Source organism: Chanos chanos, chromosome 8, assembly GCF_902362185.1.
Source record: "Chanos chanos chromosome 8, fChaCha1.1, whole genome shotgun sequence".
In the NCBI taxonomy this organism is placed as follows: Eukaryota; Metazoa; Chordata; class Actinopteri; order Gonorynchiformes; family Chanidae; genus Chanos; species Chanos chanos.
The window spans coordinates 36,568,901-36,594,372 of record NC_044502.1 but is presented as its reverse complement, the minus strand read 5'-3'; the positions used below and the strand labels follow the sequence as shown (position 1 = coordinate 36,594,372).

The following is a 25,472-nucleotide window of genomic DNA, read 5'->3' as shown; positions in this document are numbered from 1 at the left end:
TAAGCTATCTGATTGTCTTGTATATGAACTTGGGTTCCTGTACTTCAGTGCATCGAGAGCTTGAATATGCAGTCATGCATAAAACCAGTAGATACCCAATGAACTGTTCTTTTAAGGTAGGACAACATATATTACAATTAAGTTGGCGAGTTATTAAATTTTTCCTCTTAAGTTACATCATTTCATAGGTGCAAACAATTAGCTATGCATATTATTCGTACACAGGATAAAAGCATTTTGTTCCAGTTTAAACAGTCGCACACAGAACATTTTTAAAGATTTGTAAAAATTTTAATATACAGATGTGTTCAGAAAACACCACAACAGAGTACTGTTTCAGCTGTGCAAAACACATTAAAAATAAATAAAAATTCAAAAATCAAGCTTTACAATTGTCATACATACATTTGTTTGTTTGGGTTTTTTTTTTTTACCATTCAAACAACCGATTTCTTCAGTAAGAAAGCACACATATTTAGATCAGTCTTCCTAGAAAAAAAAAACCCCTATAGACAAAATTCAGACTGCATTATTTAAGAGGGTTGATGGTAATAGGACTAGTCAGTCAGATCGGTTTTTCAAAAACGTCACCTATCATCCACCTTCTGATAGGACTATGAGGACCTGTACCATAGTTATTCTAGTGTGACCTGCACAGGAACTGTCACACTGGCACCATAAGGCAGAAAAAGAGAGCTGTGTTTCAGTATTTGACCAAGAAATGCGTGTCGGTAAATACCAAACTATCCCAGTGTTTCATCTCTCCATGTTCCGTTATGAAGAGCGGTTCATCAGAGAACAGAACAGAACAGTGAAGTGTACAGAGTGTGTGAGTGACTAAGTGAAGTGGTACCAGTGTATGGGAAGAATTTTAGTGTGAGAACCATGAAAAAGACAAAGCCCTAAACTTCTGATTAATGAAACCTATCTGAAACATTACATTTCTGATTAATGAAAAATGTCTCAGTACAAAAATGTAAGAAAGTAAATTCCTGATGGTAGAAAAAAGGGAGGTCTTGTACTGGGAAATGGTAACCATAAGTGCCAAATTAAATAAACCAAATGTGACCCTGTTTGCAGCGTTCTTAAAGAATTTACAAATATATTTTGGTGGAATCAATGAGTCGGCGATCGTAAATAAAATGACTTTAATGATTGTTACAACACTGTCTACAAATCCAAACACATCTTTTCACACTGTCTTCTTTGATAAATAAGATTCTGCCAAAAATAGATCATTATGTAGTGGTCAGTTCCTTTAGACATTATAATGACTCACTATTAGAAGCCAGTATGCTGTAGCATGATGAACTGGAATGCAAAAAAGGTGATATTCATATTGTACCACACAACTATGGTCAACCACTTGTGCTCAAAGTAAGGTGTTTAAAAAAAAAAAGGACACCTTTAAGTCATGAAACCAAGACATCAATAGCCACTGTATTAACAGTTACAGCATCTTATAAATAAAGTTCTTCCAGATGCAGTGGAAAACTGTACAGTCTCAAAGCAGCACACCAAAGCATCTTGACAGGGAAACAGGTGCGTATGAGGGATTTTTTTTTTTTTTTAAACCAGGGCCAGCACAGTCTTATACAGTGAGTGTCGCTCTTACTAAGAACAGTAAAAGCAAAGTCAGACCGACCCAGACTTTACATTCTGGTCCATTACACCGTGAGATACCAAAAGCCCAAACCCCAATCCACACCAAAGACCCGCCACCTCTACCTCCCAACTGTCCTTTCGCCCGGGACGCAATGTGCGTCATACTTCGTGGAAAGAATCGCTGTTGTCGGGTTTCTCTGTCCTTCTCAACCTCTCAAGTTTCTTTATAAGTTCAGACACCACGCAAACGGAGGACGTGAGGCCGATGAGGAACAGCAGATCTGAAGGCATGAAAACAAAGCTATATATACTTACAACATATAGGAAATGGTTTTAAAAAAAAACCATATTAAAAACACACTACTTAAGCATTTTACTGAACAGGTCAGCAACTGTTAAAAATATACTACAGATGGCGGTGTAAAACTAGACTGAAGTAGGCATATTTTGTCACCAAAGCTATGCCCATTTCCTGTCTTTCTGTCTGTCTGGAGTCAGAGAGAGATTCATACCGAAAATGCTAAGGCTCTCCGTCTGAAAGACCCTCTGCAGTGGAGGAAAGTAGATGACCAGGAGCTGGCCCATGATGGAGCCCAGGACGGCATAACAGAAGGTTCTGTTACTGCACAGGCCCATCTCATGCACCATGCGAGTCTGTAGGTAGAAAGTGGAGGAGACAGTGAAGGAGTGAACCTAGTGCGGGAGAAGGCACAGGTTTCATAGGCCAGACCAAAATCATTATTACATCATTATGTCACTGACCCCACTCGAATATCTGATGCAACCAAGGCTTAGAGTGTATTTACTTGCAAACGATGGGTTGATGTCATTACTCAGTCAAAAGCCAACAAACACGCAGTCCTAGCCTTGCAACTAAATGTAATCGTTACGCTTTGACAACAAAGGAGAGACCAAATGATAGCAGCACGCACTGTTTGAATCCTTTGTCTCATTTGTTCTTCCCGTTCAGTTCTCTGAACCTCACCTTAGCGGAAACCACGATCGACGATTCTTTCTTAGGCAGTGAGAGAATGACAGTATGAAGGCGTCGTTTCACAGCCCTTTCATTACTGGATTAGCACAAACTGAATTTTTGGATGCCTGGCTGTCGGGGCAGGTTTAACTGGACAGGACAACTGTACCTGCGAGCGAGAACTGAGGGCGTTGAACATGTCAAAGAAGACAAAGCATGTGAAGGTCATGGTGGTGTCTCGGGGTGTGATCACATTGTCTTGTAGCTGGCAAAAAATTTGAGGGGGAGAAAAGAAAAAAAGTTTACAACAGAGTCCTCATGTGCTCCATATAAATATACCAAATTAATGCTGTCCTTTTGTTTTGTTTGCTTTTGATGTTTTTAATGAATGCTTATAATAAATATCAGCAATTGGCTCAATTCTACTTTGCGTTTAAGTTTCCTTTCATCTAATTCTTTATGCATATCCAAAATAACTAACTACATGGACAAATTAATTAAAGCAGACAAGTAAACAAAGATCAAAAACAAAACGGCGTAATTGAAATGCACCAATGCCTTTGCGTGCATCGTTCTCAAACAACTTTTAAAATTCACAGAACTAATTTCCACAGCTAGGGGGCAGAGTGCTTCTAGAATGACTGCGTCTATGGCTAAATCATCACATTCCAAAAAAGGACGAGGATCCGGAATGCGCAGTGCTAAATGACAGTCCATGATCTTCATAGTTGATTTCTGTCACGATAAGAACATATGTGAGGGGTCAGATTCAGAACTGTTCATATTAGTAAAGCTATTCCAGCCTTAACCTTTGATTTTATTTTATCCTCTTTCATTGACATTTATTTGCATTTATTAAATGAACTGCTTTTATGCATACTAATTAACAAACACATTTGTAATCATTATTATGGTACTCCATGTTGACTGTAATGCTTGTCAGATTTAATTATAGTAGTTCATAGTGTATGTGAACTATGTAAGCCCAGGTTTAATTTCTCAGGGTTTGTGCAGAAAGAAATGCGTGGATGGAGAGAAGGTGGGTATTGGAATAAACGGGCAAAATATAAGGGAGATAAGACTGCAGGTGCAGAAGTGAAATGCAGAGTGGATGTTTGGTCTTACATCTCTGATCGCTGTGCTCACATTTACAGATTTCAGTGTATGTATTTTTAATATAATCAAATATAAATGCACGTTTTGCTTTCAACATACGGATCAATGGAAGAGTGGTTTTGAGGCATAAAACCATAATGTACACATTTAAGACATATTTGTAACCCCCAAAACCCTGCTCTACTCCTGCCAACCTCTCCATTCAGTTATTCTGTAGCGCTCTGTCAGCAGGCCCAGAGACAGCTGTTAACAGGACCCACCTCTCTCCAGAAGACAAACAGAGTGCCACACACGATGATGAACGATGACACCAGGATCTTCACTATCAGACTGCGAGTGATGATGCTGTCCCTAACGTTACGCGGAGGCTTCCTGATAACATCTTTATCCACGGGCTCCACTCCCAAACTGAAAAACAGAAACACGACGATTCACAGATTTAAAACCAGTTCCAGAATTTTCCCAAAAACGTCCTTGTTCCTATAAGTTTGACTGCAAAACCCCTGTCTTTGAGTGGTGTGTGTGTGTGTGTTACCTCTGAGCAGGTGGTCCATCCATAATGATGTTGATCCACAGAATCTGCATGGCATTTAGAGGGTTGGGAAAGTTCATGAGCGTTGCCAAGGAGATAAGGGTAAGCGCAGCGATGCTCCTGAGGGAATGAGCACATTTAACTTCAGCTTTCAAATTCAATCTCTGAGGCAATTACGACATGCAAAAACGCCCTGCCCTGGCCTGGGCTTCCTAAGACAGATTGTGTACAGGTAACGAAAAACACAGGACCACTCACGTGCTCAGCTGAAAACGCACAAAGTTCTTAATGTTGTTGTAAATCCCCTTTCCTTCTTCAATGGCAGACCTGAAAATGAGCACCAAAGGCGTCAGATTAATCTGCTTTATTGTTATTTGTTGTCATAGGAACAACCCGGTTCAAAAAAAAAAAGAAAAAAGAAAAACGCTTCAGCTCACATAATGGTCTGAAAGTCGTCGTCCACCAAGATCATATCTGCCGCCTCCTTGCAGACATCTGTCCCCGTCTGACCCATCGCCACGCCGATATCTGCCGCCTTCAGGGCCACGGCGTCGTTCACTCCGTCTCCCGTCATGGCAACCACTGCTCCTATGTTCTGTAGTGACTGTCAGGAGGGGTTACGTCCGGTTAGACCATGCCACAGGCTTTTTTCTCCGCCACATCAGCTGACTGACCGTGTTTCTGACCATAACTGGCTACTAAGTCTAATACCAAATATGTTTTCATTCTTAAAAGCCATTACATGACATACATGGTCAGAATATATGGTACAACAACACAGGAACTGATGACCTATAAAGTGCACTCATTTTGATTCCCCTTAGTGTTTCATTTATAGGTTTGGTTGAGTTTCTCTCTCTACTCACCTTGACTATTTTCAATTTATGGCGGGGGCTAGCTCTGTAAAACACGGCTATCTGTATAGAAAAACAAACAGAAATTCAAACACAAATTCTTCTTTCGACCCTAGAGAGACCAGAGCTTTCCAATAGCAGTGCTATTACTGATTACACATGTTGAAGAGTATGGCAGTGTGCTTGTACCCTGGGCACTATTTGAGACAGCTGCAGAATATCCATGTTGTCCACCTCCTCTCCAGACAGAGACTGGGAACCCTTAGTGTACAGTCCCAGACGACTAGCTGTGGAGATAACAGGCGCGCAGTTAGGAGCAGGAGAGTTGGGGAGGAGGGGAGAAGAGAAAAGAGTAGGGAAAAGAACTGGTTGAGGAAACGTGAGGGGGAAAAAAAAAAAGAGGAACAGAGAAAGAATGACAAGAGGAGATAACGAAAAGACGGAGCGACCCGGGAGAACGAGGTTCTGAGGAGGACACAGGGAACGGCGGAGCTCTCTCACCGATAGACACGGCCGTCTCCTGAGAATCTCCGGTGACCATCTTGACAGCCACACTCGCGCCGATGAGGGTACCCACTGCTTCCTTCACCCCTTCCCTGGGCGGGTCGATGATGCCCACCAGTCCCAGGAAGGTAAGACTTCCCATTTCGGTACCCGAGGCAAACGCCAGAACTGGAAGGACAAAAAAAAAAGAAAAGACGAGAGCGTCCTCAGCAGTCCAGATGAGCTTCAGCTGAATTCTGTTTATTTTCATTAGCGAGACCTCTCAAAGGGACTAACGTAATTAAAGGCTGCTTGCGGAAAAACACAGATATCGAACATGACTTCTTGCGTGTCTCTCGGGAGCACCAAATCTCAGAAACGAGATTCAAATTACAGTCTGAGTACGAGGAGGGACAGCCATGGCACCAGTGGGAATGCAAAGTTGCTGCCTCAATGTGGATATGAAGTTAAGGCAGACCGTAAAGAATACTCACACCAAACCAATAGTTTGGCACAGTGGAAAATAGTCAGTTAAACAGCTGTGAGCTTCAATATGTGCCACGAACAGTCAAAGACATTAGGAAAGTCATAATGTTGCGTGAATCTAATCGATACATTTAAAGACAGGAAGGGTACGGTAGCCCCCTGCTCTGGGTTATGACCTCTTAGACTCCTGTCATACCTCTTAGGCCTGCTGTACCCATGTAACTCTTCTGCTGCTGGTACAGCTCCCTCTGTTGGTTAGTAAGAGGTAATGACACTCCTCCTTGACTGTTGTAGGAGTTGCAGAAGCGAATGACCTGCTCATAGGCTCCTTTCGCAAAGTAAGTTCCTGGTTTACCCTGGTAAATATGAGACATTGACATGGAAAAACATCAGTATGAATTCGCTTGATAAAGAACAAATGGATAACACAGAAATTTGTTAGAGTCTTGTGTCTCTAAAATACAAAATCATGGAAAAACAACCTTCATGGTCTTTAACTTTGATATGAAAACAATGACTAGACAATGTAGGTATCCTTTAGAGTCATGGCTTAATATCATGGAAGGACTATTTAAAATATGTGTTACGGTCCTTAACACAGGGACACAAACCCACCTGCTGTGTGCGGTGGACACATCGAACCACCATCCATTTCTGTTCTGAGGAGAAAGGAATTTCTTCCACTCTGATAAACTCTTGCTGCAGACCTTCCAGACCCATCTGCACAGAGAAAATACACCCAGAGCCCTTGAAGCACGCTCAGTGAAAAGACTGTTTTATTAAATCAGCAAACATTACCCAATATTTTACTAAAACCAATTCATCTATTTTCAATTCCACTGACACTGCAAGGTAAAAAGATAGAAGATGCAAAATGAGTGTGTAAGTGCTGTGTGTGTGTGTGTGTGCGCGTGCGGAAAGGTTCAGTCCTCCCATGAGACTGATTAGTTTTGGCCTTGTGCTCTGGACACGTCATTTAGCACCGAGGCAAGGTTGGAGTGGTGGGTTCCTCTCTCCACCTGCCATGTCCTGTCTGCTCTCATTAAGGCTCTGACTACTTCACAGTCTCTCACAGTCTCTCAGACTTTAACACTCCCCACCCCTGGGACTGGGTAAAGAACCACGGGCTTAGGCAGCAGCGTGTGGTGACTCATTCCGTCTGGAGGAGCAGGACGAGCTCTATCGACGGGGGGTGGGGGGGGGGGGGGTGTCCGCTGCCCTAAGAACCCAGACCTACTGAAAGCTCTTGTTAGCGAGCCCAGGTGGCCAGTGATGTGGCCCGGTGCTGTTAGTGACATACAGCAGTCTGGACCTTGTAGAGGAGAAGGATTTGGACTGATCTATCTTCTCCAAGAATAACTAATGGAATGTGGTCATATACAGCATGTCTAACTACACTGATATGCCCTGCACGTTCACACGAGTATACCTGATATTATTTTCTTCTTAGAACATGTTTTTATACGTTCTCTAAAGACAGAGTTCATTTTTCCAGCCATTACAGAGAAGGCTGAACTTTGGTCAACATAGGCTTGAAATTAGAAACTGGAAGTGCTTGTTTTACATGGCACCGACAGAAGTTCATTACTGTTGCTGCGTTTTTCTAAACTGTGTTCTTCCAAGTTAATTCATGCACACTGATTAGAATGGTGTTGTTTACAAGCAATTGGCAAGGGGAGAGATGATGTCACCCCGGCAACCTCTCTCATGGGGACATGGGAGTGAGTCTTGTTTGTCTGAAAATACATCAAATATGAGATCTGCTACTTTCACATGTTTGTTAATCCAACAAAGTCATTCTAGGTGAACATTGCACCAAGCATCTGTTGGGTAACGTGACAATATTTGTCTTGGGTGAGTCAGCGTCATTTAAAAGTGTGCAATAAGAACTTCCGTCTCTTGCTGATGTACTGAGATATCGGTCTCTTGCATTAGCATTCACCACACCTTAGAGTCAGAAATGGTTTATCAATACCATCCTCAAACTGAACTTTTAAAGCAAACACAAGGTTGGAGATAAGGATGATAAGAAAGTTGAGATATAAATATCTTGGCAGGCATATGTGATCCAGACAGGTGCAGTACCTTCATGGCCAGGGCAATGAGAGCTCCCTCAGTAGGTCGTCCCATCAGTGTGTTGTTCCTGATCACAGCATCATTACACACGCAGCCAACCTGCAAGGGCATCACATACACACACACACACACACACACACACACACACACCACGCCATACCACACCCATAGAGGACAATGATATTTCTGCAAGAATACTGCATCATGTCTGTGATTCAATACACTAGCCACTCTCTCTCACCTCTACAATTTTAGAGATGGAGGTGTTGGAGAAGCCATGGACCACCTCCCCATCCAGAAGAACCTCTCCTGCATTGTTATAACCTACACCAGTGACCTGAGAGAAAGAGAGAGAGAGAGAGAGAGCATAACATGAAATGCATAACATGAAAAAAGAGCAAAGCAAAGGGATGTAAGTGCCTGAGGATGTGGGCAAATGCTGCAGCCGAAACACATTCAAACAACAGTTGACATAAGAGTCTATTAAGACAAGCTGGGGACCTGGACAACACACAGCAATAAAACAGATTTTGCAAAGGCCCTGAAGGAGGTGACCTACTATTTAGAGAGAGCAAGGCAGGGAGAGAGAGGGGGGGGGGTGAGAAAGAGAGAAAAAGAGAGAGAGAGAGAGAGAGAGAGAGAGAGCGAGAGAGAGAGAGAGAGAAAGAGGGAGAAGGAGAGAGGGAGAGATTTTCTCCTGCAGCACTACCTGAGATTTATTAGAGCAGGCCAGCGGCACTGAACTGAATTTAGGACACTGGGAAGATCTCATCAGCTGACGGAGAGATTTCTATTTGTCCTCAGGAGAAAGACCTCCAGAGTCTTTCAAAAACTTATCACAGCAGAAACACTCTGTATTAAAAGTCTGTTTTCCCAACACAGTGCAACAGAAAGGTTGCCAGCTCTCTCAAGGAAACAGTGACATTCTCACTTTGCTCTAGATTCTACAACACGGCACCGTCATAACAGGAAGGGCCCGTCTTTCTTCCCAGCACAGAAAGTAAAGGTTGTTTGCATTTGTGAATACGTTAAAGGCAGCTGGACTCTTACCTCAGCATGGAGACCGTCTGAGGTGAAGATCTGAGTAACTGTCATTTCGTTCTTTGTCAAAGTGCCAGTCTTATCAGAACAGATGACATTGCAGCAGCCTGTAACGAAAGAATTGCTTTGGGGTCAGCTCATAGCTAGAGAATAAGACCTATTGCTGTTTACCATGTAGCACATTACACCCTGCACTGAGAACTATGCATTCTAAAGAAGTCCTGTTTAGCTTGTCCTGTAATTTGAAAATGACTCAGATGTTGAGAGAGTACACATTAAGGAGGCCACATCACTCAGGCGGCACGCAAACCTCACAGCCTCGATTATAACCTTCTCACAGCGACTTACACTGGAATGAGTCAGCTTTTGTAATTAAGTGCATGAAAACCCATAACAAGTTGCGTAATAGACGCCAAAGTTGTAATAACAGCTTTTATTAAAAGCAAATCCTTTAAAAAAAAAACAAAAACAAAAACGGTTTCCGAAACTGACACCACCGTATCATCCTTCAACAATTTACTGTATGTCTGCCTTAGCCCTGTCGACACGCTGCGAAAGACGCGTCGCTGTAAAGCAGTGACTGACAGAGTTTTAATATGGTTAGTTTGTAACGTAAAGACGGAGCCGGCCTCACTTTTATTCCGTTTTTACAAACAGCGAAGCACAAAAAATGTGCGGTAGGGCTACGGTAGGGTCTGGTCTAAATCCACTTGCCCGTTCTGAGAGCCAGGCTAAGAGCTTGTCATTAGGCTAAATGAGGGAGGCAAAAGTACTCTGTAGCTAATGGATTCTTTTATGTGACCTTCTGACCTGACTGGTCTCACATGACCGAAACAGGCTAATGCAATTGATCCAGGGCAGGGCCGGGACGACTCCGCATCATCTGCTCCTCTCTGTTAGCAACTAATGGGGAGTAAAAATTGAATCTGTGATATTTCACTCTGCTACTTTCACGCTCACTTTGACAATCTGCTGTGGATTGGACCTCACATTAACCATGCCCGGAGCCTTTAATGGAACCGAGACCTTCATTAGTTATCAAGAGGAACACACCCAGCGTCTCTACGATGGGCAGCTTTTTAACAATAGCACGCTTCTTCACCATCCTCATAACCCCCAGTGCTAAGGTTACAGTCACCACAATGGGAAGACCTTCTGGGATAGCTGCCACGGCCAAGCTACAGGAGAGAGAGAGAGAGAGAGAGAGAGAGGGAGAAGAGGTTATCGAAGACACACACACCAGGGAGCTCTGTTACACGCCAATCAACACAGTCTCCAGTTCGTCATCTACCCACAAGCTAACATTAGCGTTTGCGCTCAGAGTGGTCACCGTGACATACCTGACACCAATGGTGAACATATCTAATATGTTCTTTCCCTGGAGCCAGCCAACCATCATAATCACCCCTGAAACAAACAAGAAACAAACAGTAAACACAACAGTAAACTACGTTAGGAGTCCATCTGTAAGCAAATGACTTAGGATGGTAACTCCTCATAAAAAGCTATGACTTTTATTGGATGTTCCACACAATAGCTTTACCTATGATTCCAAAGGAGTAGAGGGAGAGCTGTTTCCCTAGCAGATCCATACTCTTTTGTAATGGGGTTTTAGGAGCCTATTCAAAAAATGAGAGAAACAAATTTACTAAAATGTGATGTTATACACCATCAGTGCACAGCTAAAAAAAAAAAAAAAAGTGTTTAAAACTGTACTGAAAATGAGACGCCAGTTATAAACCATCTGTCTTGAGAAATACTTATATAAGGTCACTAGCAATACTAGTCCATATTTCACTAGTTACACAATTACCTCCTCTGCTTGCATCATCTTGAAAACTTCTCCGAATTCAGAGTTCTCTCCTGTGCCTATCACAATGCCCTGCAATACAAAACCGTCAGGAAAATGACAAGCGTTGGCCAAGAAATGAACAAACAAACAAGCAAAAATTCATAACTGTTAAAGGGGGAAAAACAAAAAAAAAAGGTATTTGTACCTTGGCCTTTCCACATCGCACCAGTGTGCCCATGAAGGCAATGTTACTGCGAGATGTGATGTCTCCATTGGTAGCAGCAGGCTGAGGGGCTGTAGATTTGGAGCAGGGCGTGGTCTCCCCCGTCAGACTGGACTCGTCCACCGACAGATCCGCCGCCTGCGGTAGGAAGGCGGAGAAGGACAGAATCAGCCTCTGGTGTAGGTTAAACTCAGCACTGCCTGAACACTACTGATATTTTTCAAACTGGGCCATGACGACTCTCTAGTGAATTTCAAGCTAATTTGTAAGCTGGAAAGCCCTCAAGTGAAAAATGATGCAAGTGTGACTGTTGAGAGTGCACGCGCGTGTTGGGGAGGACAGGACGTCTCGTGCGGACGCACCTCAAAGAGACGCAGATCAGCTGGGACCCGTTCCCCCACAGACAGGCAGACAGTGTCTCCTGGGACCAGCTCACGAGCCAGCAGGTGCTCCAGGTGTCCTTCCCGAACGCTGGAGAGAATGACAGACAGGCTGGGAGTGAGAGCAGGGTAAGGGGCGTAGGCAGCTGAAATAAGACCAACTGATGCAAGGAGAGCTGTCAAGTCAGCATGAGAGTTAGGGTTGGTCGTGGAGACATAGCTGAGGTCAACTCATACGGGCTGACACAGCGGTATTTTGAATTCTTTTGGTACAGTTGTTACCTAAGCACATGTCTGAGGGGGAAAAAAAATGATATCACTCAAAATAAACATGGTTATGCAGCGTGAGTTTTGGGGTTTTTTTGACCCTGTGAACAGAAATGGGTTAAATATTTGTGTAAATGTGCCTAGCAGAACAATTCAGAGGCGCAGACATGGAAATGTCATTTTAAACACTAGCAGATTTGACAAAATGGTGATATTTTCCAAACATGTGGAAATGTATCCACACAGGTCACCATTTGCCATTAAATAAAATGCACAGTAAAATGGCTACCCAAAGTAAGGATGATCACGAGTACTGTGTGTCTGAGGAGAAGTGAGTAAATTCGGGAGACGTGCTGACTCAGAGGTGTGGACTTTACTGGGAACCGAATGACAAGGAGTTTCAGTGTGACTGTGTTAAACTGTCACGTGTGTCTGGAGAGGTGGCGAGGAGGAGCTCCACGGGCTGTGGACAATATCTGTATTTGAAATGTAAATGTGAGGCAGTAAGCCCCGTTTGAAGTGGAAATTGAAACCTGTCTCTCTTCCCTCTCTTTCTCTCTTTCAGTATGGTGTTTGAGAGAAGCCCGTTTTCATGCTTTTAGACCGGAGAGCCATGAGCCAGGGTTACTGGGATTCTGGATTGAATGTTCAAGGTGCTCTCTGCTCTCTGCTCTGGGAAAATCAGCACCTCTCACACACCGTAACCTCAAATATGTGTATACAGAGGCTGCTTCACCGAGAAAGACGCGGGGGAGGGAGGGGTTGGGACAGGGAGACAGAGACAGAGACAGAGAGGGAGAGAAAGAGAGAGAGAGAGAGGGAGAAGGAGAGCGGGAGAGAGATAAAGAGAGAGAGAGAGAGAGAGAGAGGGAAAGGGGGGAGAGAGAGAGGGAAAGGGGGGAGAGAGAGAGAGAGACAGAGAGACAGAGAGAAAGGGAGAGGGGAGAGAGAGAGAGAGAACTAACTTACCAGTGACACTCAGGAGGTACGAGTTTCCCCAGCTCCTCCAGGGATTTTTCAGAGCGGTATTCCTGCCAAAGCAGAGCAAGCACAGCTGAAAGCACCCTTAAGCTCAGGCATGGTGATGAAAACACAGCATCTGCAAACAGCCGCAGCTGTTTTCACTGGTGCCTTTTGGGGTTCTTTTTCACCACATGAAAATGCTCATGGATAGTAACCCAAAGAAAAGAAAATGCTCTTATGAATCTCTCTGATCATTTTCCTGTCTACGTATGCACTGGCACACCAAATCAATAACCACAGCCTCATCAGAGTGAATGGGTCTAAACCCGTATCAAAAGGGTGTGACATTTCATCAGAACAATAAGCGTGTTAAAGATTGTCCAGAATTCTTACCTGTACAAAGGCAACAGTAACTACAATAATAATGGCCTGTGAAGAGAGAAGAGAAGAGGAGATGGTTAATGGAGAGCATTTGAAAACAAGAAGGTTATCTGGAGGAGAAAACAAAGATTCAAGATTCAAGGCAGGGACTCTTACCACGGTGATACTGACGGCATCGTCAAACTGGTGCATCAACACGCTTATCACAGCTGAGGCCAGCAGCAACATGATCAAAGGATCTTTAAACTGGGGGAGAAAGAGAGCGTGTGATTAGACACACTTTACTACAGACAAAATCCATAAACTCAATATCCTGTTATTTAGGCGGAGCAGAAAGGGAAACAGTCAAACAGTCATAGAGGCATAGAGACGGTAACAGTGTGGTTGTGTAATTAAAGTTTCAGGGCTGAATAACTGCGGCGGAGCATCGGTAAACCAGCTGTGAGCGGCCGCGCGACACGATCGATACCGCTGGCCCGTTGAAAACTTGTTCTGTGTTGGGGTAAAAGTGTGACAGTTGGGTTTCGGACCGACGGAGAAAGAGTAAACACAAAGCATGGTATCCGATAAACACAAACCTGAGTGGGACGTTCTAAAAATATCCCGGTTGAAAGTCGCGCTCCGTAAACATGCAGAGAACCGCGCTTGATACAAACAGTCAAGAAACAGGCCGCTGTCCGTACACAATAAAAGCATTTTTACGGAAAACAGTTTGTTAAACAGGTTCAGACTGTTATGTAAAGATTCTTACCAGGGGCTGAACTGAGAGCTTACTTAAAAATTCTATGAGAAGTATCCTCTCTAACTGCACAGAGAGAAAGTAAAAATGAAAACAGGCTAGAATCGCACAGCAGTGCCTAGCAAACTTCTAAAACCACCTGGTGAAAAAGGTTGTGGATTCATTATTTTTCTACAGTCACAGGCAAAACAGAGGACAAGTTAACAACAAGACCTGACTGTCCCTGATCACAGTGTGTCTATTGGTTGGTAAGGAGAGGAGACATAGGGTGAGGTGAGGACTACTTCCTCTGACCATGTCAGTGAGACAAGTGTTGCAGAGACAATGGAAAACACGCATGGTAACCGGCATGTTAAGTGAAATAAATGGGGGGAAAAAAAAAGTCACTAATTTGCTAAGAGGACAGTACAAATCAATTCCATCTCCAGTCACACGAGTATAATAAGCTGGAACTTTATCTTTATGGCTACTGAAGTGTTATGCTGAAATGAGAATTGCAAATGAATAAAAGAAAGAAAAGAAGAGAGAGATTATTTTTCAACGGCGCTCACAGCCTTGTCTGAATGCAACTGCCTTTGATACATACAAGAACTGTACAAGAAGGGACGGTACTGAAAGAGAGAAAGAGAGGGAGAGAGTGTAAGAGACAGATAGAGAGTAAAAGAGAGCAAAGGCACTGAAGCACAGAGGTCCTTTGCATCCAGAAAAGAGATTTTGCATTTAAAGTGGCAGTAAAGAGCCATCTCCCTGTCGCTCTCGACGGTGAACAAGCCATTCCCCTGACAGTCTCTCTCTCTCTCTCTCTGCATGTTCACAGAGCGAAGGAACATAGCCATTGCTCATTTGAAAGCCCTGAGTCGTGCCCTGTATGTAACATTACTCTTTCTGACACCGGGCAGTGTCTGGAGGGATGCGAGAGGCTGGTGTGAAGGAACAGTAATTGAGGTCTGTCAGCTTTTCAGCAGCTGCTTTGGAAAACCTGAGAAGATTAGACGTGTTTAATCCGTAGAGGGGAAGAAGAAAAAAATGTTGAATTTGGGGAAAAAAACACAGGTCTACGATATCAGTCTATTACGCTGAGAATGAACATCGAATTTAAACAAAGAAGCCACTGTACTTACAAAAAAAAAAAAGCCTAGAAGACAACCAAAAAAAAAAAGAAAATTCTGCTTAATTGTTTTGTGATGATACTGAAGAATACGGCGGTAATAAATCAGCAAGGATGTTGACTGGCCTTATCAGAGAGCGCAAGCACAACTCCAAACAGGAAAGGGCAGGAGAAATATCAGCCGTTCAGGGTCTTTGTGGAGGAGTGAGTGTGAGAGAGAGAGAGAAAAGTTCCTTTCAGTTAGGGTGCTATATTTAGCCAATATCCACACGGCCCCTGGCTACAGCAGACGAGAGAGCCTGCGATATCTGGCTCCTTCCAAGAAGGACACTGGCAGCTATGTCCAACAGTTAAACTCCACAGCTATGTCCAACAGTTCAACTCAACAGCTATGTCCAACAGTTCAACTCCACAGCGCAGAGAGAGGAGTGTCGGGTGCAGGGGTGCTTTTTCCTGGGATTGGATAGCGTTCAGAAAGTGTGTGCTTTTTCACTGGAGGATATAACAGACTTAGGGCTTAGTCATCATTCGGTAACTATGGAAGTTTTACCAGGAGGCCGACTTACCTGAGAAATATATTTTTTCCACAGCGGTTCATCTTCGCTGATGTCGAACTCGTTCCAGCCGTGGTAGGCACGGCGACGCGTCACCTCATTGTGGTTCAAGCCTCGCTGCAGGTCAGCCTTACGGCAGATGGAGGACAGAGAGAGAGAGACACACAGATATTAAAATCCAAAAATAGTTATATGTTTATCACGAAAAAACAGCTCCTGTCCGGTACAGAACCAGATTTTAGCTGACAAATATCTTGAATACTGCAGCCATGGCAACAGCTATTAATGCTTAATTATTCTTTCACGTACTCATGACTCAGTTAGAGGGAGTATAACGCAAACGCAGAACACATTTTATAGAACATTTTGTAAACTACATATCGTAAGTCCTTGATGAAGTCCAGGTCATTTGATTAAGCATACACTGCAGTCAAGCTGTCGATTCCTGCAGAGTCGATTGTGTGTCATATTTAGTAGCAGTGACCAGGTTAGGAGCACCGAAAACGCTGGCTGGGCATCGTTTAAAACGAGGGTCAATCTGACACTGAGCACCAGTGATCTCTGACCACGTGACCTCAACCAAATAAAACTTTCCAATCACCGCCTCTCGCAACCGAACCGAGCACAAAGAACACAGCCCAAGCTCTCCCTCCGAAAACATCTCAAAGTTGTATTTAAAAAATCATCCTAACGAAGGTGTATTATTTATGCAGTCCGTGTCTCTCTCAGGAAGGAGATGCAGTAGGATGCATTAGTGAATAAATAACAAGCTTGTTGTAGCAGATGGCCTTTCCCTGGGTGCACTGATGGGGACAGACTCTGCTCTGAGAGCCATCACCGCGTGTCCTGCCTAACAGGCAGACGAGTGCTCTCTGCAGAAATACAACCTCTGCTTGGACCTCCATCATCGACCGCAATTAAATAATCTCATTTCACACAAGGTCACGCAGTGGTTTGTCAGCTGCTAGAATCTACTCTGCTGTGTGTGGTGTGGAGAGAAAGAGTGCCGAGGGCTATAAGAACTTCGTCCTGAGTTAGTTTGAGCAGATAACAGGCCCTAATCCCTTGCCAGCTGCAACCGCTGCAGCTAATGGGGAAAAAAACCCAAAAAACTAACCGACTGTCCTACCTCCTACTGAGCAGTCGTGGAGCTCTGAGAGTTTTGCCTTTTTATTTATATTGGCTTACCTGCAGCAAGCATGCGACTTCGTTTACAGGTAGTTCACTGGCTTTTTTCGATGTTAGTACCGGAACCATGGTCTCATCTTCACAATGGGGGTGGTAGTCAGGAAGCTGAAAGAAACAACCATGAGTAAAATGTCTAAAGTAAAATAAAAATGGACAAAAAAAAAAAAAAAAGCAACTCACAAATCTCACAAATCAAATTGATATACAATCCATTTCAACTAAATGTAACAGATAACGCAATCACAAAGTAATCTCTCTTTGTAAAAAGATTAGACATTATGGTGTTAGACATTAGGATTATGGGCTCTGAATATTACATGAGAAGATAGTATGACCCCGTAATCCATTACTAATATGGGAATGCACGTGCTACCATTTGTCCACATGAAGACTGGAGATTTCCAGTCTAACAAGAGCGGAAGAAAAAAGAATGTGACCTAATTTCAAAATGCACAAGCCTGAAAACCATGTATCTCTGACATGCCGTACCGCATGAAACAGCTAAGTGGTCACTATTGAAGCCTGAACTGGCTAGAGTCAGGACGATTCCAAAGGGCAGCCTGCAACAATGTCGGAACGCTGGAGGTGGATCAATGGAATGCATTAGAATTCGCAAGGACATTTTGAGAATTCCAAATGAAAATCACAGGTCGCTAACACGCCTGGCACCCGGGAACGCTTCAACGAGCGCCGTCCCGGTTAAACATTCTCCCACATTCCCACATACGCAGTCAACTGCGTATTAACGTATGCACATCCATACCTGTTTCTAGTTCAAGGACTGTTTAGGGAAGAGATGTTAAGATCAGTCTTAGACCTGCTCTGTCATCAGACAGACACATTACACGGGCTATTAAGCAGCATTCGTCCAGGATTAAATCAAGCCGTAGCCAGAGGTATTCAATAAAAAAAAAAAAAAGGATATGGTTTAAAAAAAAAAGACAACGAGGTAGCACAAGGCAGTTATCTGTGTAAAGCTGAAATGACCAGATTAGACCTAAGCCTGTGAGTGCACCTGAGCAAATCAATGACTGAATCAAAGGCACTATGCATAAAAAATGCACACAGAGGACACAGAGAACCTGACACGTTGATCAATGGTTTGGCAAAGCTTAAAAGACAAAGTAGGTCAAAGGTAATTTCAGTTAGTGATTTCAAGACAAGTTTTCTACCATGCAAGAAGGAAAACAAAGGGCCACTGCAAACCGATGAAACGTGTTACACAAACGGTTATCTTCCTCTTCGGTTATCATACCTTTTTGCTCCTGCAGCGCGCTGACTAAACACCATGCCGTTTTTCTCAAAAGAGCCGAGCTTAGACCTCAGTGTTGGCTTTTCAAGGCATTGCAATGGTCTGTTCAATGTCCTGGACTTAAATGCCATTTTAACTATGCTGCTTTCAAGCTTTATGCATCATGAAATACTTCAGTAAATAAATGAACTGTTTCAATGTTAAGTTATTCATTTTGTGGTCTGAAAACAAGCCCTGTATGGCAAAAGGGTTTCTGACAGTCTGGATTAGAGCCACAAACAACAAAGTGCGCTGAAAGGATTAGTGATGATAGTTTGTAGAGCTGTCCTCTGAATCAATATTGTACCAATGCTACCAATCAAAACAATAATAATGTCATTTATGACACGTGGCCCAGGTCTGTACAGACACGATCCTTATCTCTTTTCAGTGATCATGCATGGATTCAATTCATTTTCTATATATATATTTTTTTCTTGATTCTTTACCAGAGTGAATATTGAACAGTGGGACGTTTCAGATTAAAATTAAATGTGTGTATGGATGGAGTCATAGCATCTCAGAAAGCACGTGTTTCTAACATGAATAAACAGTTTATCAAGTCTGTCATATTATAATCTTACTGATAATCAACTGACTAAGGCGTAAACAAACTTGAGATTACTACATACGACAGTGACAACACATTTAGAATATGCAGTGGAAAGCAATGACCTTAAAGTAGCAATGCCATGTGCTTTTAATTAAAGACAAGCATGACCTCAGTTGACTGAATGATACAGAAATGCCTTTTTCAATAGGCAAGATAAGTGAAAATACATGCCAGAGAAATTACATCAGTGCACCACTTCCTCAGTACAAAGCTTTAAATAGGTTTTTATCTCTGAGGGTAAAAGCTGGTGTGTGTGTGTGCGCGTGTGCGTGCGTGAGAGAGAGAGAAAGAAAGAAAGAGAGAAAGAACAATACACTACTTGCTCTACTCTCCATCGTATATCCTAAGGTGGCAAGATCTTCCAAAAAAAAAAAAAAACCCTCCATTCCGAACATCTCGATCTCTTTTCCCACACCTTTTTTTTTTTCCTTTACACACGGTTCCTCTCAACACACCGTAGATAAAACAAAGCGTCTTACATAAGCCTCTGGCAGCGCTTTGTGTGAGCAGATCCGCGATAATTAAGAGTGGCAAGTGCTTAGACGCGAATCAGACTCCCTTTGACTTAAACCATCATGCTCCATTTTACCTTTCGGTCTAATGAATGAATGAATGCTCTCTGAGTGACATTAGGGGCTACCGTCAACAGCGTCAAAGCCAGACCTATTATCATAATAACCTCATTATCATTAACCTTAATAATCAGAATTATAAACATGCAATTTTCGCATTCATTGTATGTGCAATACATATATCATGTCTGGGGATATTTTCATTTTCAAATATTTTGACTGATCGTCGACCATACGGGTTTTATGTGAGCTGCAAAGCACAGAACTTATTCGAGGCTTATGTTAATCGGGTCAAAGGACGAAGATTCTCAGAGAACAAAGCCTTAAGACCCGCTATGACACACACTGTCAGCTCCAACACATACTTTATTCTTTGCTTTGGTCTTACTGTAACTTTGGAGCATAGATTTGTGCCAGTCCCCCCCCCCAACTGAAAATTCAAATAACATTCTAACGAGGTCTCAAAAAGAGAAGACCATCTGATACAAGCGTGTTTTACCGTAAGACAGTGAGTGCTTCCTTCTTGTACAGAACAACACTGATCTGAACAGAGACATGTGTTTTTGTTAGCCTGATAATGCTACGTCTGTGTATATGTAAGGTCATAAATGACACACCATAGGGCAAAGACACACGTCGACCAATCACGGTGCGGTACATTATCTCCAGGCTTTTGACTAGCTTGGGGAAATGGGGTGATAAAACAGGCTCTGTCAGAGTTTCAGAATGCTGTTCTCTTAGGACACAAGAATCTTCCCTCCAACAGAAGAGTTCTAGAGAATACTTAACCTAAAAATCTGTTTTGGTTCTAAGGCAACAAGGACACCCTACGGCTTTACAATCTGATGTGATTTTTTTTCCCTCTTGGAGCATCAGTTACAAAGCAAATATTTCATGTTGCTTCAACCCTCCGCCCCAAACTTGTGATACTCCAGAAACTAAGTCATGTTGTACTTGTAACTAGAGACGCAGGTAAACAAATTGAGAGATGTATTCCAAAAAGTGTTCTTCTTCATATCAGAATGCCGGTACACATTTTGAAGGTCTTGGTGCTTCTGAATTTTAGTAATTAGCCTAGTCATCGAGAAGAAACCAGGGAATTCAATTTACTCCCCCAGGCAACAGTATCTGGGACTCGGTTGGGAACCCTGGTGATTTTAACCTCAATGCGATTTCACATGTGACAGAATTAGGTAAGTGGAAGTTCAAGGCCACACATACACGGCCAGCACACCCACGGGACAGTCAGTTAGTAACAGCAGTACTGATCATAATACAGCCAGTTTGGCTCAAAGGATCAGGTAATATCCATTCTCAGAGTACATGTCTTCCAGAGCTGAAACCTAGAAAGCACACAGCTAAATTAATTCAACATACACTGATATCGGTCGTTTTTCTATACTGAGTCATCGTCAGATGGAAATGTGAGAGGAATTAAAAGTACACAGGTTTCTTTTTTTTTTTTTAGTTTCATGCAGAACTTTTCACGCCTCAATTTTAATCCTTCCTAACATCAAAACAACAATATAAAATATTGGAAAAGTAAACAAGGCTCCAAAAAAGTGTCTTTTGACTTTGTCAAACACTGGAATGCAGCAAAACATGTTAGATGTATTACGTGTCTTGAGTAGACATTAATTTGAATGTGAAGACAATGAAGTTTGCCGGCAGCAGAGACAGTACACATTAAGGGTGTGAAATGGAAGAAGAACAGATAACATCACAAACCTGTTCACATTGTATACTTAAGAACTCGCTCTCCACTTGCCCATTCACTTGCCAAACTTTTTCCTTTCAAACCTGGTCTAAAAAGTGTGGTTGTTTAAATGATAGAGTGGGAAAAAACTACTCAGAAACGTGAAAACTCTAAAAGCCGACAGAACAATGCATCACTCGCAACTTGTATTTCTCAGACACGTTGTAAATGATGGGTATTTTGAATATCCACATTACACTCAGACCACTAACAATAAATCCATATCAAACACACAACACCTACTTTTCCTCTTTTTCTTTCTCTTTGTATATCAAATTGGTCTCAGAGCCAGTCTTTTACAGAGCCAGTCAGCAACATTCATATCCATTTTAACAAATACAGAGTGCAAAACCAGTGGAAATCAATTCCGTTATTCAAAAGTCAAGGAAAACCCTCGGTTTAACATATTTGTCTTACCATGGTGATAAAATTGTGCTCCTAAACAGGAGTTGGTACCAATCAATCAGTAGAAACTTTATGAAGTTTAAAGGAGACTTCTCCTTCTCTCTGAGAACATCACAGGATTCCAAGAGGACTGCTTTAGAATGAGACCTTTCTCGTTACTGTAGAATGGAGATCCCAGTTAACTACCAATGAGACTACACCTGCACAAAATAACGCCCAAATGCAAATAAGAGGGCCAATAGGCATGATGTAACACAGAATGAACCATTCAATGTGAGCTTGAAAGTTAAAAAAAAAAAAGTTACAAAATAATCAGCCCACATACGCCTAAGTGAAAACGCTGCAGAGAAAAAGCACTGGCAAAGAAACTGGATTCTACCAAGGTGGCCTATTAATTTAACACGACATTTCACAGAAACACCAATCTGGCGTTCAAGGCAGACGACATACGACACCGGTCAGTGAGAGGCACAACGAGGACATTGTTAGCCTACAGGATCTGCTCTAGAGAAGGCATTTGCGAAATGGGGAAGGGTCTATCGGAGGTGACAGCAGAACAAGACAGGTGTTTTTTTATAACCAAGGAGAACGCACGCGCACACACACACACACATCCCACCACCGTCAGTTAAAAGGCTGGAGAAATGTAAAGCATTTCATGCTATTCACTGCCTTTAACGACAGTACCAAATAAAGCACCAAGCTCTGGGCAGTTATGATCTTTTGAATGAGACAATGAGAATTGGCACTGACATAATGGGAGAAGATAGAGCTGGTGAATGGAACTAAAAATAAGGGAACGGAGTGTTATTATTCTAAAAGGTTCATCTTTAAAGGTGTGGACTATTTGCTGTTCGACGAGAAAAATTTCATGTCAACTGAACAAAGCCTAAGAATAACATTGCTTTATTTTCACACACAATAACAAAAAGAAAAAGAAAAAAAAAGATTATGGTTCGGACCTCAAAGCTTTAATTGTGCAGCTGCATAATCCTTTAGAGCAGAGCCATATGTTGCAGACATTACTCAAACCAATCAGTCACAGAGCGATGATGTATTATAATTGAAAGCCATAGTTAAAACATATAGGGGGGGACTCAGCATATGTGAGACTTGTCTTGAATGACTAAATCGCCGATCGTGGTGAGGATAAAGTTTATCAGCGAGTCCTCAAATCTCAAACACAACCTCCGCGTGGGCTTTCATGTCCTACTGTAAGATACCACCCTCTTTATAGAGAACTCTTCAAGACAAAAAAAAAAAAAAAACAGAAAAGAAAAAACACTTAACTAATGGAATAATGAACAAGTGGAATCAAGTTTCAGGAAAGTCTGGCCATCAAACAAATGCATAAAGCATCTCTGAGGGACTCACTAAAGATGTTCAGTCCTCAATTTGCCGTACAGTGCGGTGTTAACTGCACTGATCTTCAATAATGTTCTCCATTTATTATCTGGAAAAAAGACATTAACATTACAAGGTGAGTTGGAGGGGACTTTAAATAGATTTTAATGGATGGAGAATGGGCACTGTGGACAGCAGGAACAGAGGCCACTTTATGAAAAAAAGAAAGAGAGGAAAAAAAATATCACAGGCAGCTACATTCAGGCCTGCAGGCAAAAAGACACACTGAGGCTGTCAGATAGCACAAGGATGTCAGTCTACAAGAGCAACAGACTAAGTGGCTGAAAAGCATTCAGAGGGAAGTGGCGAGGTGATGGAAAGGAGGGGGAAAGAGAAACAAGGCTGCATACTTAAGAACCTTACCACACGTTACTCTTCCACCCTTTCACACACACACGGCAAGTGCAAACACTGTGTCATACCAGTCTCCTACACCGTAACTTCTCAATCGCTCGGCCCAACAATTAGGTCTCTTTAAAACCACTCAAAACGCTTAAAAGACATCACAAAAGACGCATAAAGTTGTTTTGAGGTCTTGAGACTAGTGTTGTACAGAGAACAATTAGCCCTGAATTAAGAGTAAAATGAAAACCTACTTTTAAATGATTTGAATTTGTTTTTTGTTTTGCACTCAAGAGGAATGAATCTATGCAGTTCTCCGTGTTCTATATTGATTAATATTACGGTGAAAATCAGCAAAGGATGATTATTGTGATAAAAGTGTGGAAAATGCCACTTGAATAACCAGAGCAAGCTATCCCAGCATCATCTTTAAGTCCTCTCCAGCCTTCCCACAGTCTGTCTCCTGTTCCTTTTCATTTTAGATCTGTTAGGGGAAGACTGGGAGGACAGGTGCTAATTAAATCTGGGAGCTGCTTATTATTCACTAAACACCCTGTTACTAAATTACAAAGCAACCTGCGGCCCCTTCTGTGAACTTTAAGTCAAATCAAAAACCTAAACCCACGCAATTCTTCAAAAACTTGGACATAAAAGGGCCAAACCGTTTTCCAAGGTTTCAACTTCAACGGGGTGAAAATCGGAGGTATTATTCGGCACAACATGTCGCCACTGAAACGTGAACTGTCCGTGATCATTCACATTATAACATGACTGACTAAAAAATGGATAGGCTCTCCATGAATGGTCTGGTAATTTTTGGATACAGTCATGGTGAAATTAAAACGCAACTTCCAAATCAACAGCAGTGCACTGTGGACTCTACAGAATCGTTTTCCTCAAAAGATAAGTTATCTATTCATTTGTCATTAGCAGCAATAGTTACAATATCACAAATATTTCCTCTCAGTAGGTGGTCTTAACAGTGACAATTTTTAGGGCCTTTTAAGTGTGTCCGGATATATCTAATGGCAGTATTTGCCGTTGCCTTTGGAGTGTTGCTGTGTGTGTTGTAAGCTTAACGTGACCGTCTCCTACAGGATTTTACCAGGACAATGCTGTAAGCAGTCAGTAAAGGAGTGCAACATAGCATGCGCACTGTACAAAATCATGTTGTTAGTGATGTGGAAGCATGTAACTGACGGCACTTCATTCTTTATTTGACCTCGTCAAAGACGTCAGTCATTGTAGGCTTCAACTGTCAAGTCACTTCATTACTGATATAGCAGTCCTACTGCATTATTTCTATTGACAAATTATGCTCCTGTCTGAATGACAAAGTGGGGCGTTTAGTCAAAACATAGTCGTTAATATACTTCATTCACCTCTTCTTATTTTTCAGTTGCAAACACTGCTGTTGACCATATCTAAAGAAGACAGAATTTTACAAGAAGCCAGGATCGTAAACCGTGTTAGCTTGCTGATTTAGCCAGCTAAAGTGAATGACTGGCTTCAAACACATGCGAGTCATTAAGCTATATTAGCCTGAAAAACCCATTCAATGAGAAAATAACGAATGCGATTAAATGCGTTTTTACAGACTGCTGTGGCTCACGCTAGCATTCAGCTAGTGAGCTAACGGCTAAATAACCGGAAAATGATCTATCACTAAGCTTTGGCTAGCTACGCACAGAACAGCCAGCGGCTCCCCAGTTTATTTCGGTGTAAGACAATCTATAACGTCAAAGTTGTAATGTTAAGTACGGTGGCACATGACGAGTTATCTGGAATACTTCCTGCTGCTGGCTACCATTTGGGAGCCAAACAAGCAGCTGGCTAACTAACCTGCTAGCAGCACACGGCAATATTTATAGCTAATTCAATGGCAATTCAACATAGAGCAGAACAAAACGCTGTTGTCCTACTAGGTGAGACAAACAGTTGAAACATTCGCTTGAATTAGACAGTGCTGTCTTTAACATTAGACTTCGCCCATAACCATCGATAAAGATAAAACAATATGTTGTTCCTTTGTTTAAAATGGTCTCAGAGAACACAACGCTGTAGGAATAAGAGATGAATCGCCCCAAATACTAAAGTCACTATTCTCCAAACTTACCAGCGGTTCCTTTTTCTTCAGCATCTTCCGTAAAATCCACCGTAGCCTCTGACGGCTAATGATGAGGTCAACGCGTTTAGAGCGTGAAAAGGCGGAGCTGTAATATTAAGTTTTAATTATTGAGGGATATGTTTACAGTGCGGCTGAACAAAAATACGAAAGTTGCAAATAACAGACAAACATTGCGACAGAAAGTCATTAGCAAAATAGAG

The 25,472-nt window shown here is 42.3% G+C and overlaps 1 protein-coding gene across 1 annotated transcript; it reads right to left on the bottom strand.

The window, feature by feature from the left end:
• Positions 1–504: 504 nt before the first annotated feature.
• Positions 505–25,286, bottom strand: atp2c1 (ATPase secretory pathway Ca2+ transporting 1). Its single transcript, XM_030781409.1, has 27 exons — positions 25,261–25,286; positions 16,762–16,866; positions 15,586–15,702; positions 13,329–13,418; positions 13,185–13,220; positions 12,798–12,859; positions 11,544–11,652; positions 11,164–11,319; positions 10,980–11,048; positions 10,710–10,785; positions 10,507–10,573; positions 10,220–10,344; positions 9,176–9,273; positions 8,367–8,462; positions 8,135–8,224; positions 6,665–6,769; positions 6,246–6,405; positions 5,582–5,752; positions 5,270–5,367; positions 5,093–5,143; positions 4,664–4,830; positions 4,485–4,553; positions 4,230–4,346; positions 3,955–4,102; positions 2,748–2,843; positions 2,118–2,259; positions 505–1,886 (listed from the first exon to the last, which is right to left on the bottom strand). The coding sequence occupies exons 1-27, from the start codon at positions 25,282–25,284 to the stop codon at positions 1,765–1,767; spliced, it is 2,766 nt and encodes a 921-aa protein (XP_030637269.1). The 5' UTR covers positions 25,285–25,286; the 3' UTR covers positions 505–1,764.
• Positions 25,287–25,472: the final 186 nt, after the last annotated feature.

Coding starts and splice junctions, on each gene's coding strand:
- atp2c1 (XM_030781409.1), bottom strand. CDS start 25,284: ATGCTGAAGAAAAAGGAACCGCTG. Junction 9,274..10,219: donor GCCCATCGTAGAGACGCTGG/GTGTGTTCCTCT, acceptor CTTTCGTTACAG/GCTGCTGCAATGTCATCTGT. Junction 8,225..8,366: donor CCATCTCTAAAATTGTAGAG/GTGAGAGAGAGT, acceptor ATGCCCTTGCAG/GTTGGCTGCGTGTGTAATGA.